The sequence below is a fragment of the Dendrobates tinctorius genome, unplaced genomic scaffold (genome assembly GCF_039654945.1).
Source record: "Dendrobates tinctorius isolate UK_male_01 unplaced genomic scaffold, ASM3965494v1 ptg000043l, whole genome shotgun sequence".
NCBI classification, from domain to species: domain Eukaryota; kingdom Metazoa; phylum Chordata; class Amphibia; order Anura; family Dendrobatidae; genus Dendrobates; species Dendrobates tinctorius.
Genome location: NW_027361711.1, coordinates 7,575,919 through 7,590,274, shown reverse-complemented (window position 1 = coordinate 7,590,274; position 14,356 = coordinate 7,575,919). Strand labels below are relative to the sequence as shown.

At 46.4% G+C, this 14,356-nt stretch overlaps 1 protein-coding gene across 2 annotated transcripts in view; it reads left to right on the top strand.

Annotated features, from left to right (window-relative positions):
• HTR4 (5-hydroxytryptamine receptor 4) overlaps positions 1–14,356 on the top strand; it is a 303,659-nt gene that overhangs the window by 271,054 nt on the left and 18,249 nt on the right. For both annotated transcript variants that reach the window (XM_073575181.1, XM_073575180.1), the window contains one exon: positions 258–411. In XM_073575181.1, the coding sequence (XP_073431282.1) occupies positions 258–411 (154 nt within the window). The remainder of the gene's footprint in view (positions 1–257; positions 412–14,356) is intronic.

Here is a 14,356-nt window from a genome sequence, read left to right as displayed (position 1 = left end):
TTTTCAACTTGGCGAATTGAAACTTTAAAAGATTCAACCATCTCTATCTCCCAAACATTTATACTAATTTCATACACATATAGATTACAATGCATATGGGTAAAAAAATAAGTGTACAATCCCAACAATTGGTTTTAAACAGCAATTCATATAGCTAGAATATGTTTTGACAATAGTATTGAACCTGCTACATAATCTTGTGTATATCATGCGCAGACTGAACATTTATCATCTTTTTTTTGTTTGTGTTTTCTAAGATATTACGCTATCTGCTGCCAGCCTTTGGTTTACAGGAATAAAATGACCCCACTGAGAATAACCCTGATGCTTGGGGGATGTTGGATTATCCCAACCTTTATATCATTCCTGCCAATTATGCAAGGATGGAACAGCATTGGCATCCTAGACTTGGTGAGTTAAAGAAAAGTAGCAACACAAAGAAGATAACTGTTAAAATAATTCTAATTTACACATAAAATGTGGCTGTCTAATCGCAGTCTACCAATAATATTTTAGTGTATTCATTAAACTATAAGCATAAGTGTCTTAGTTTGCAGGTTTTGATGGCTCCTAGGCAAGCTAGCGGAAGACACAGCAGTACATCTTGGCTCTGTCCAAATTTAATAGCTATAATGTATGTCTACTGACTACTGTTCAGTATGTGACCACCATGCATTATTTTGTTTTATTAGTTTGGTTCACAGATCTGTTCCAGCAGTGTTAGCAAAAATCTCTTAACCCTTTCCCATCAAAGCCAATTTCATTTCTGGTGCTTTCATTTTTTTTTTTTTTTTTAAGAGCTATAACACTTTATTTTTTCTACATAGCCATATTCAGGTTTTATTTTTGTGGTTGTAGTTTTGATTTAGACCATTTATTTTGCAAAATTTTTCAGAAGAGTGGATAGATTTTCTCTTTTACTTTGCTCATTGCGTGAAAATGAGCTCGCAAAATAATCTGCAGGTCAGTACAATTATGGTGATGACAAACTTTTACCGCTTTTTATATTGTAGTTGTTTTAAGAAATTGAGAACAATGTACAAAAAAAAAAAATTGGTTTGTGTCACCCTTAACTTTTTAGAAAAAATGTATTTCTGGCATTCATTTATTTTTCTTTACACTATGAGCTAAATAATTTTATATCTTGATATATCAGGATTTGAACGACATTGCCAAATATGTTACATATTATATTATTTTTTTTGCAAGAATTAAAAAAAAAAAAAAGAGTGATATAAAGGGTTGTTTTTTTTATTATTTGTTTTGAATATTTCTTTTTTTAATGTACAGTGGGTACAGAAAGTATTCAGACCCCTTTAAATTTTCCACTCTTTGTTTCATTGCAGCCATTTGGTAAATTCAAAAAAGTTCATTTTTTTCTCATTAATGTACACTCTGCACCCCATCTTGACTGAAAAAAAACACAGAAATGTAGAAATTTTTGCAAATTTATTAAAATATAAAAAATTAAATATCACATGGTCATAAGTATTCAGACTCTTTGCTCAGTATTGAGTAGAAGCACCTTTTGAGCTAGTACAGCCATGAGTCTTCTTGGGAATGATGCAACAAGTTTTTCACACCTGGATTTGGGGATCCTCTGCCATTCTTCCTTGCAGATCCTCTCTAGTTCCGTCAGGTTGGATGATGAACGGTGGCAGACAGCCATTTTTCAGATCTCTCCAGAAATGCTCAATTGTGTTTAGGTCATGGTTCTGGCTGGGCCAGTCAAGAATGGTCACAGAGTTGTTCTGAAGCCACTCCTTTGTTATTTTAGCTGTGTGCTTAGGGTCATTGCCTTGTTGGAAGGTGAACCTTCAGCCAAGTCTGAGGTCCAGAGCACTATGGAAGAGGTTTTCATCCAGGATATCGCTGTATTTGGCCACATTCATGTTTTCTTCAATTGCAACCAGTCGTCCTGTCCCTGCAGCAGAAAAACATCCCCATAGCATGATGTTGCCACCACCATGTTTCAATGTTGGGATTTTATTGGGCAGGTGGCTCAGACCTAGTTTCTCATTTAGTTCAATGTGCATTCTGTGCATTTAAGGGTGTGATCACCCTATTTCTGAGTTGGGAAATCCATCCTGTCTGGCCTATGCTTTAACTGGTGGTTCAGTCCCTCAGTCCTTGTTCACATTTACGTCACTAGACAAGTGGAAAGGTTTTAAAAACAAAAGTTAGGACTGCCCACAAGGGTTGCCTTGAAGTGGCAGGTGGCTTGTACATTCTTTTGATCAAAATTATGCTTATTAAATACCCTTATTATTACTACCTTCATGCAATTTTTGCAATTTATTTTTTACTTTTTTATTTTTGAATATTTGTTTTTTGTTGTTTGTTTTCCCAGGTGATGAGCAGTGCCTGGGTTTTCTCCACACATACCGCTTAGAATTATCACCAAAAAGTTCTATCTTCATCTCATCAGACCAGAGAATCTTATTTCTCATAGTCTAGGAGTCCTTCATGTGTGTTTTTTTTTTAGCAAACTCTCTGCGGCTTTCATATGTCTTGCACTGAGGAGAGGCTTCCGTCGGGCCACTCTGTCGTAAAAGTCCAACTGGTGGAGGGCTGCAGTGATAATTGACTTTGTGGAACTTTCTCCCATCTCTCTACTGCATCTATGGAGCTCAGCCACAGTGATCTTGGGGTTCATCTTTACCTCTCTCAGCAAGACTCTTCTCACACGATTGCTCAGTTTGGCTGGATGGCAAGGTCTAGGAAGACTTCTGGTGGTCCCAAACTTTCTATTTAAGGATTATGGAGGCCACTGTACTCTTAGGAACCTTGAGTAGTGCAGAAATTCTTTTGTAACCTTGGCCAGATCTGTGACTTGCCACAATTCTTTCTCTGAGCTCCTTTCACCTCATGATTCTCATTTGGTCTTACAGGCACTGTGAGCTGTGAGATCTTATATAGACAGGTGTCTGCTTTTACAAATCAAGTCCTATCAGTTTAATTCAACACAGCTGGACTCCAATAAAGGAGTAGAACCATCTCAAGGATGATCACAAGGAAATAGACAGCACGTAACTTAAATTTGAGTGTCTGAGCAAAGGGTCTGAATACTTATGATCATGCGATATTTCCGTTTTTCTTTTTCAATAAATTTGCAAAAATATCTACATTTGTTTTTTTCAGTCAAGATTGGGTGCAGAGTGTGCATTAATGAGAAAAAAATGAACTTTTTTGAATTTACCAAATTACTGCAATGAAACAAAGATTGAAAAAGGGGTCTGAATACTTCCTGTACTCACTGTACCTATTTTTCACATGCTTTTTAGTTCCCATAGGTAACTTGAACTTGCGACATTAAATTTTCTTTCACTTAATACTACAATAAAATAGAATTGTAGTATACAATAAAATTAATGATCTCCTGTGAAATTTAACTTCAAAGAAGTAGTAAGTTGGAGATCAAAGGGGCTTTCATATTAGAGCTTGTCTAGTGAGGTGGATTCACTAAGCCATAGGTCAGGGTTAACATGTGGACCAGAAGTGATGGCACAGAGGGTAGGCTTGCCAAGTGGCACATGGAACAGCAATAAGGACCACAGAGTATTTTTGGTGGCAGGTTATTATTGTCACTACTGCAGCCGCAGACACGGCCCAGCAGGCGCCTCCACGCCTACGGCGAGGGGGCGGGTGTCCCCCGGGGGCGCAATATGGACCCTCCATACCACAGAGGGGGACCCGGGCCTACCCGAACTAGGGAAGGGCAGCGACCGGGATACTGTGGCAGCTGAGCATGTGGACAAGGACACGTAGGACTTGATGACATCGCACAACTTCAGGTATAAAGTAAAGTTTACTTAAAGTAAAGTCACAGTACATAGACAAAACCAGGACACACGAGGTCATCAGGACACACGAGGTCATCAGGACACACGAGGTCATCAGGACACACGAGGTCATCAGGACACACGAGGTCATCAGGACACCAGGACACACAAGGTCATCAGGGTACACAAGGTCATCCAGACACAGGCAGGACATCAGGGTCACCCACAGGACATCAGAGTCACCGGCAGACATCAGACGGGAGTAGTTTGGTTCCAGACATCCAACACGACCTACAGGCACCACTGCAGTCATCCAGCTCCAGGCAGCGGTCATCAGGTTCCAGACTGTGGTCGTCAGGCTCTGGGCATCGGACCGAGGAAGGAACTCAAGCGTGATGGTGCTAACACTGCAGGATTGCTGGGCCTGCAAGGAGCTAGCACCACATGGTAGTCAGAGCGCAGCATAGTAGATGCTCAGCAGAAACACCGGTTACAAGAGTCTCAGAGTCACTGGGTGCAGGGCTCCAAATACAGAGGGATTCCAGGAACATAACACAGCAGACAGTTCAGACAGTCAGGTAAAGGATAGGTACAGGATCAAGGATTCAAGCCTGGATACACCGCCTCTAGGCCAGGGCGAATTTAGACTGGGTCAGGTACAGGATCAGGGGTTCAGGCCCGGATATACCGCCTTCGGGGCAGGGCGAGGGAACAGGACAAAGCAGGAATCAAGGCAGGGAATTTGGTACCATAACCGAGACAGACGAGGTCCACAGACATGAGACACACATGACAAAGTCCAGGAGCTTTGTGAGTAGCTCTGGCCCCGTCCATAGGGCAGTGTCAGCTTATAAAGGAGTTGCCCCTCAGCAATTAGCTGGGGACAGCATTCCAAGTACACACACTAACCCTGATAAAAGCAGGGAAGGTGTGGCTGCGCACGCCTATAAGCACACACAGAAACCATTGCAGCACAATCAGTGCAGGAACTGCAGCTTAGAGCACCGGGCATTGAATGCAAGCCTAGACACATGTGGAAAGTCATGCACCAGCTGCAAATGACCTCACAACCCGCGGACAGCTTCCACAGCAGCGACCAGGGACCGCACATGCAGATGGTCAAGCAGCAGAGCAAAGACCTAATACCACATGTGCAGCTACGCAGCAGAGCAGGGAACTGAGCAGGCTCCGTAGGGGTAAAAGCCAGCAGTATCCCAGCTCAATTAGGGGGAAAGAAGTAAGGGGTTAAAGCAAACACATGCATTGTCACGCCGACAAGCAGATACAGACAGAACGGCGTGACAATTATAGCAGAACACATCAGAAGACACAGAGTAAGGGGCGTAGACAAACACAAGAACAAAATAAATGTTTCCAATCCAGGAAACACTGTAGCATAATGTGACCAAGTCGACAGGAGTATTAATGCTTACAGCAACTGAAGGGTTAATCAGCAAACAAATCGATAGCCACTGATAACAGTGATGGTCATACTTATAGCTTATAGAAGATGAAATGAAGGGTTAATCAGCAAGTCTGAGAAATGAAGTAGATACAGATAGTAGAAACCACAAGAGTTTCCAAAGACAATTAGATACAGGTAGTAGAAACCACAACAATTTCCAAAGACAATTGCAGAACTGGATGGTGACAAACTCCAAAGCACACTGTAACTGAACCCATAGCATTCAGATAAATATGCATCAAAGTCAACCTTGAAGGTCCTTGGTTGGTGATGTCACTGAAGTGGAGCACACCAAAGGGTGGCAACAATGAGGGAAGGAACACATCCCTGGAGACAAGACACGTGCACAACATTTAAACCATGATAAAACAGACACTTAAAATTGCATAACAGAGTCTAGGTGAGTGCCACAACAATTCAATATTGTTTTCATAGATTCACAGCAGCATCTAAGTGGTTAAATACTAAGAGCAATTTGGTGAGACATATTTTAGACCACAAGTCATAAACCACGACACTATATCTGTTAGGCGTCGGGTTCCTGTCACTGCACAACGGGAATTCCGAGCCTTGCATCCGGCTGTCTCCCATTCCTCTCCAGCCACAGAGGAGGTTGCTCAGCACACTCATTGGTCCCGGCGCTCTGCCCAGACTAGCTCCGTGGGTTTGGTTGCTGCTGCCACCTCTGGTCCAGCTATAGCAATGCATGCTGGTCAGCAGCGAGCTACTCCAGGGACTAAGTCCTCCTTTCGGTCCACTGAGCATGCCCGTGGGACGATCTCTCATTGGAGATCGGAGGTCACATGCTCAGGTACTTTTCCAGCTCGGATTGGACCATCAGAAAGGTCAGGAAGGTCCCAGAAGGACGTGGCTATAAAAGGTTCACATGGCCGCTCGGCCATGCGCTAGTATAGACTGCATTACCAGACTATGATGAGTGAGTGTTGTATGCAAGTATGAATGTCTCTGGTGACTGACTCATTTGAAACCCCTACCCTTGGCATGCATGTGTTGTGCAGCCTAGCCTGTTAAGCGCCCAGGCTTAGGTGTAGGTAGAGGCAGAGTCTGAGACTAATATCAGTGTCCACCGATGACTCTGCACGCCACGGTGCACGTGCTCGACACTCCACCTTAGTCAGCAGCTATAGTGGCGTCTGCAGGTGCGATGCCACGTGCTCAGTAGGTCTAGAGGGACTCAGACCTCGTGTCCTTGGGGCTGGGTTCTGTGACCGCATACTGAGCGCTCTCTTGCCGAGTGCTGTGATTTTAACAGGCTCCGGCATTTATGTTCAGCGGTGGCGCGGCTCTGTGTCATAACAGAGTTCGCTTCTGTTCACACTGGGTGACGTTAACCCACATGTGACCTTTTGTATACCGCTTTATACTTCCGCCATTACTAAGCAGCAGTTTACCACCCCTGCACGGTGGACCCTGGGCTGCGAACGCACCTTACTATTATTTTATTATTTGGTGCGTTCCGCCAGCCCTAACATTATACAAGCGCCAGGGTCTGGCTAGTAATGGCGGATGAACAATGACTGCAGCGGTACATCCAGCAGCTGGAGGGCAGGCTGGCGGCTCTTGAGCGCTCAGCCTCGGCTGTGGATGTTACCGCAGTCGCTGTTCAAGCAGCCACAGAGGCTGTCTCCCATGTGTCCCCTGCCATCCCTGCCCCGACTTTGTCCCGCCTCCCATTGCCCGAGAAGTTCTTGGGTGACTGATAGTGCTTCTTGTAGGGGTTTCGTGAGCCAGTGTACCATACAGCTGGATCTGCTGGCTGCATGATTCCCCTCCGAGCGGGCTAAAGTGGGATTTGTTATTTCCCTCTTGTTGGGCAGGGCTCTGGAGTGGACCACACCGCTGTGGGAGCGTGGTGATCATGTGGTGCAGAGTGCCTCTCGGTTCTTGGACACTCTGAAGCAGGTCTTTTTGGGACCATGAGTCACCCATGATACCGCACTCCAGCTGTTGGTGTTATCGCAAGGCTCGTCTCTGGTCAGCCATTATGCCATCCAGTTCCAGGCGCTGGCTTCATAGCTGGAGTGTTCAGATAAGACACTCATTCCGGTGTTCTGGAGAGGTCTGGCTGGCCATGTAAAGGACGCCCTGGCCACCAGGGAGATTCCTGCCACACTGGAGGAGCTTATCACCATCTCCACCCGCATAGACCTTCGTTTTTCAGAGCGAAGGTTGGAGCGGTCCCAGTGTAGGCAGAGGTTTAGGTTGGCACCTAGTTTTACTAAACCTCCCGATCGGGAGTCCGAGCTCCAAGAGGCCATGGGGAATTCTTGCGCGAGATCCAGGTCCCGGTCCGTGCGAGCACCTGTGGTCTGTCACATTTGCCGGCAGTCTGGTCACCCTGCCAACAGGTGCCCACAGCGGCCAGGAAAACGCTCACGTCTAGTGGCTGTTGCAGGAGGCCTACTAGATACTGCAACGTTTTCCTCCAAGCTGTCCTTTGAGGGCACGCTTGAGTTTGGCTCTTTCACTCTGATGGTGGAGGTTTGAGTGGATCACGGGGTGGAGAGCAATTTCATGTCGTCTGCCTTCGCCCAATGGCACGCATTTCCTCTGGTTTTGCTACCTCAGCCAGTCACCATAAGAGTAATGAATGGAGTGACATTACCCTCTCTCAGATCACCCACCAGACCACCCCGCTGATACTCTCGTTGTCTCCTTCCCATCAGGAGACGCTGTCTCTCCTTCTCATGCCCGAGGGAGGGTATCAACCAGTTCCTCTTAGGGGTCCCCTGGTTGCGTCATCACTCCCCCATATAGAGTGCTCCTCAGGGAGAATTCTCGGGTGGAGTAAATCCTGTGAGGGTAGATGTCAGAGGGAGTGTGTTCAGCTTGCCTCCACTAAAGTCCCCGCAGACATTTCCTCTTTCCCCAAATGCTATTGACAGTATGAAGATGTATTTTCCAAGAAGGCGGCGGAGACCCTTCCACCTCACCGCCCCCACGACTGTCCTATTGACCTCTTGCCTGGTGCTGAGCCTCCCTGGGGTCGAGTCTATCCCCTATCTCTCCTGGAGACAGAGCCCCATTCTCTCAAAGCGTTGCAGCACTTTATGGGGTTCATCAATTATTACCGCCAATTCATCCCCCACTTCTTGACGTTGGTAGCCCCCTTGGTGGTTTTCACCAAGAAGGGTACAAATCCCAAGTTGTGGTCAAAACCTGTCTCCAAGTCTTTCTCCTCCATTAAGTCCCATTTCGCTAGCGCTCCCATTCTACATCGCCCCGATGTAGATAAACCCTTCATTCTGGAAGTGGATGCCTCTTCCATCGGTGCTGGAGCGGTCCTGTTTCAGAAGGACACGCAAGGTCGGAAGCACCCATGCTTCTTTTTCGCCAAGACCTTCACACCGGCGGAGAGGAATTATTCCATCGGGGACAGGGAGTTGCTAGCAATGAAGTTGGCCTTCTCGGAGTGGAGACACCTCCTGGAGGGGGCTCGTCACCCATTCCAGGTGTTCATCGACCACAAAAACTTGATGTATTTGCAAACAGCCCAGCGGCTAAATTCTCGCCAGGCCAGATGGTCCTTGTTCTTCTCCCAGTTCCACTTCACCCTCACTTTCTCTCCGGGGAGAAGAACGTCTGGGCCGATGCTCTCTCCCGCTCCGTGGTGTCATCGGAGGAAGAGGAGGAGGAGCCTCGGCTGATCATCCCATCCGAGAGCCTGAGGACTGTGGCTCCGGTCGCCCTTGAGTCAGTAACTCCAGGCAAGACATTTCTCCCTGCACGTCTGTGACCGGAGGTCCTCTTTTGGGCTCATTTGTCCAGGGTGGGTGGACATTTCGGGACAAAACTGACCTCTGAGCTTCTGGCGAGGACGTACTGGTGGCCGCATATGGCCCGCAATGTCAGGGACTATATTCAAACGTGCGTCTCTTGCACCCAGAATAGGTCCTCTTGGCAGCAGCCCGCTGGGCTACTTTATCCCCTGCCGGTAGCGGACAGGCCCTGGGAGATGGTCGGTATGGACTTTGTGGTGGGGCTACCCAAGTCCAGTGGCAGCACGGTCATTTGGGTTGTCACCGACCATTTTTCTAAGATGGTGCACCTGGTACCTTTCTCCCAGTTACCTTCTGCACGGGGCCTGGCAGCGTTGTTCATTAAGCATGATTTCCGCCTGCACGGTATGCCGGACAAGATTGTCAGCGACCGGGGTCCCCAGTTTGTGTCTCGGTTCTGGAGAGAGCTCTGTAGCCTGCTCAGCATTGAGCTAAATCTCTCCTCGGCCTATCATCCCAAGACGAATGGGTTGGTAGAGAGAGCCAACCAGACCCTGGTCACATATCTATGACATTTTGTCTCAGCCAGGCAGGATGACTGGGCATCCCTGCTGCCGTGAGTGGAGTTTGCTTTGAACAACGCTGTGGCCGACTCCACCGGCCAGACCCCATTCCTCCTAAATTACGGCCAACATCCGCGTGTCCCTGTGCCCATGCCCGTGTCGTCCATCGATTCCAGGGTGGCAGACTTTGGGGTGGAGGCACGTGACATTTGGGTTCATACTCAGGATGCTATCCGGGCCTCCAAAGAGAGAATGAGGGCCTCCGCCGACACGCACCAGCGCCCCTCTCCGAACTTTGCTCCTGGCGACTTGGTGTGGCTCTCCGCCCGTAACATCAGGCTGCGGGTCGAGTCCACAAAATTTGCACCACGCTACATTGGCCCCTTCAAGGTCCTTCAGCAGGTCAACCCTGAGGTCTACCGTCTGGCCCTTCCACCACATTTGGCTATATCCGACAGCATCCACGTGTCCCTCCTTAAGCCTGTCCTCATGTCCCAGTTCTCCGAGTCATCTGCCGGGTCATCTGACCTGTCCTCGGATGAGTTTGAGGTTAATGCCATCATGGGATGCAGGGTGGTGGGTGGTTAAAAGTTTTATTTGGTGGACTGGAAGGGTCATGGTCCAGAGGCTCGGACCTGGGAGCCAGTGGAGAATATCCACGCTCCACTTCTCATTGCAGAATTTGAGCAGAGCGAGGCTCAGAGAGGAGGGGCCCTAGGAGGGGGGGTAATGTTAGGCGTCGGGTTCCTGTCGCTGCACAACTTATATCCCGAGCCTTGCTTCTGGCAGTCTCCCATTCCTCTCCAGCCGCAGAGGAGGTTGCTCAGCAGACTCATCGGTCCCGGCGCTCTGCCCAGACTAGCTCCGTGGGTTTGGTTGCTGCTGCCACCTCTGGTCCAACTATAGCAACGCATGCTGGTCAGCAGCAAGCTACTCCAGGGACTAAGTTCTCCTTTCGGTCCACTGAGCATGCCCATGGAACGATCTCTCATTGGAGATCGAAGGTCACATGGTTAGGTCCTTCTCCAGCTCGGATTGGACCATCAGAAAGGTCCCGGAAGGACGCGGCTATAAAAGGTTCGCATTGCCGCTCGTCCATGCGCTAGTATAGACTGCATTACCAGACTATGAGGAGTGAGTGTTGTATGCAAGTATGAATGTCTCTGGTGACTCATTTGAAACCCCTACCCTTGGTGCGCATGTGTTGTGCAGTCTAGCCTGTTAAGCGCTCAGGCTTAGGTGTAGGTAGAGGCAGAGTCTGAGACTAACATCTGTGTCCACCGATGGCTCTGCACGCCATTGTGCACGTGCTCCACCTTAGTCAGCAGTTATAGTGGCGTCTGCAGGTGAGACGCTGTGCGCTCAGTAAGTCTAGAGGGACTCAGACCTCATATCCTTGGGGCTGAGTTCTGTGACCGCATACTGAGCGCTGTCTTGCCGAGTGCTGTGATTTTAACAGGCTCCGGCATTTATGTTCAGCGGAGGCGCGGCTCTGTGTCGTAACAGAGTTCGCTTCTGTTCACACTGGGTGACGTTAACCCACGTGTGACCTCTTGTATACCGCTTTATACTTCCACCATTACTAAGCAGCAGTTTACCACCCCTGCACGGTGGACCCCGGGCTGCAACCGCACCTTACAATTATTTTATTATTTGGTGCGTTCCGCCAGCCCTAACAATATCTAGCTATTTCTTGCTACGATGCTAGGATAGAACTTTGACCATACTTTTAGACATTGGTGATGTTTGTCACAAACGAGGTTTGTGGAACCACTGTGCCATGGACCTGGAGAGCCTGGAGGGGCGTGACTAAGCGATCAGCTGACTATTCTCTAGAGCCTCTGATGGTGAGTTTAGACTTGGCTCCCGATGAATGCCATGTACCACTCCAGGGCAGAACAACGGTTACGCAGCAGCTGGATCCGAAGAACAGACTGGATGAAGCAGCTGGGAGAGCTTGTATCAGAGTGCAGCAAACAGAGTTGGTATCAGAGACAGAGTTTGCGACAGAGTGCAGCTAGCAGGATTTGTACTTGGATGCGACCTTACACAACACAGACAGAAACAGGAAGATTGCTCAGGCACCTCCCCAGTGGAGAGGAAGCAATATATACATAATGTCTCAAAACCATTGGCTGGGGAGGACATAGCAAGTGCACGCACTGGCCCTTTAAGAGGGCAGGAGCTCACGTGCTTGTGCCCTTAAAACATGGCCAGAGGCCCGGTTGGAAGTGCTGCTGGGAGCATGCGGAGCATGAGGGGAAGAGGAACCAACTGCAGCACGGGTGAGTGATCTTACACTCCGGGAAATCGGCATGGTGCTAACAGTGCTACATTACAAGATTGAAGTTCAGCATGAATTCCTATATTTAGATATGAAGCATTTCACATAACGATATCCTGTATTTTTAAGCTTCCAGTGACATTACAACATTAATTCCAGCTTTCATATTGAAATGCTGCTGATTAAATAAAAGTAAAGAAGATTAGAGATATCTTCAATTGCTGCTGATAGACATAGGTGCCAGATGAATAACACAGCCAACATCCGCCCTGTATGGAGAAGACTCAGCTCCTAAGCCAAAGTTTGTAATATGCTAAATCAAATAACTTTAGTTCCTATCTCTTATAGCCATATTCTATTCACAACAAAACATAGACCACATAATAGAAGTTGATCATTAGACATTTTTGGTTTCAATTGAAAAAAATAACTAATTTAGAAATTGATGGCAACAACATATCTCAGAAAAAGTTGAGAAAGGTTTAACAACATAACTGTAGATAAGAAAAACATGTTAGAGAGGCAGAGTCTCTCAGAAGCAAAGATGGTCAGAGGCTTGCAAATCTGTGAACAACTACAACTATAAATTGTGGAGCAATTTAAGAAAAATTTAAAAATATTCCTCAATGTAAAATTGCAAAGACCTTGAATATCCCACCATTTACTGTACATTATCTCATCAAAAGATTGAGAGATTCTGGAAAAATCCATGTGCACAAGGGAAAAGTCCAATGGTCAATATCGCATGTTCATGATTAACAAATAAGCCCTAAGGCAACACTATATTAAACTCCGGCATGATTCAGTTGTGACAATCACTGATGGGCTCAGATATACTTCCAGAAATCATTGTCTGTAAACAAAGTTTGATGTGCAATCCATAAGTTTAAGGTAAAGTGGTATCATAAAAGAACATGTGTATCAAGACAATCAAGAAACCGTATGGTCTTCTCAGGGCTAAAGCTGATGTAAAATTGTCCGAGGCAAAAAGGAAAAACTGTTCTGTGGTCTTTTGAATAAAAATGTTAAATTCGTTATGGAAACCATGGAAGTTATGTACTGCAAACTCAAGAGGAGAGAGGCCATTCAGTTTTTCAGTCTCCAGTTCAAAAACCCGCATTTCTCAGATGGTATGGGCTTGCACTAGTACCTAGTTAATGGGCCATTTACACATCTTGAAAGAAACTATCAATGCTGAGCATTATATAGAGGTTTTGGACCATCACATGCTCCCATCCAGATAATGTCTATTTCAGAGAAGACCCTGCATATTTCAGAAAGACAATGTTAAAGTACATACTGCATTCATCACAACAGCATGGCTTCGCAAAAGAAGAGTTTGATAAAATAGCCGCCTGCAGTCGAGACCTTTCACCAATAGAAAAAACATTTTGTACATTGTGAAACAAGAAAACAGCAAAGAAAACCCAGTTATGTTAAGCAGAAATAATACGCCTCCACCATTTTGTCTAAGCACTTCCCAGACTTTTACAGACTGTTCTAGCAAGAAGAGGGGATACAACAAAATGGTAGACATGGCCTTGTCCTGATTCTTTGAGTTAATTTTTTCCAATGAAATGGAAAAAATGTCTAACTTTCAACTTTGGATCTGTGTTCTATGTTCCCTTATGTATAAAATATGGTTCTAAAAGATTTGCAAATCCTTGATTTCTTATTTTCTTTACATTTTATTCATGGTCCCCAACCTTTTTGGAATTGGGTTTGTTAATGGGGAATACAAATTGTATAATGGCCAAAAATTGCATTATTCTTCATAAGCACACAAATTTATTGATGGCTTTTTCTAAAAAGTCACCTGAAACAGACATGTTTTAAACGAAGACTTAGGCCTCTTTCACACATCAGTTTTTTGCCTTCAGGCGCGATCCGGCTTTTTTTGGAAAAAATGGATCCGGCAAAATGCAATGCCGGATCCGGTTTTTCCCCATTGACTTGCATTAGCGCCGGATCGTGCTGGATGGCATTGCGTTTCATCCGTTTTTTGCCGGATCCGGCAACTTGTCTCATTCCGGCGTCTTGAAAAAACGTCTACTGTAACTTTTTTTGTCTCCGGCGAAAAAGCCGGAAGCGCCGGATCCGGCGCTTCCAGCTTTTTGCTACAATGAAAGTCTATGGGCGCCGGAATGCGCCGGATCCAGAAAAAGACGGATCCAGCAACCGGATCCGGTTTTTTTAAGTCTGCGCATGCTCAGATCCAATTGGCCAGCCTCCAGGAACAGAGACTGATCCAGCAAAAAAACGGATCCGTTTCTACAGTTCTCCAAAATTTATGCCGGATCCGTTTTTTCTAGAAAAAGCCGGATCATGCCTGACGGCAAAAAACTGATGTGTGAAAGTAGCCTAAAAGTCAGATTTACATTTTGTGCAAATTAGAAAATTATCACATTTTGTTATCACTAAGGCTACTTTCACACATCAGGTTTTCGGCGTCAGGCGCGATCCGGCGTCGTGCCAGAACGCCGGATCCGGCAAATGTTTTGTAAAACCGGATGTGATGGATC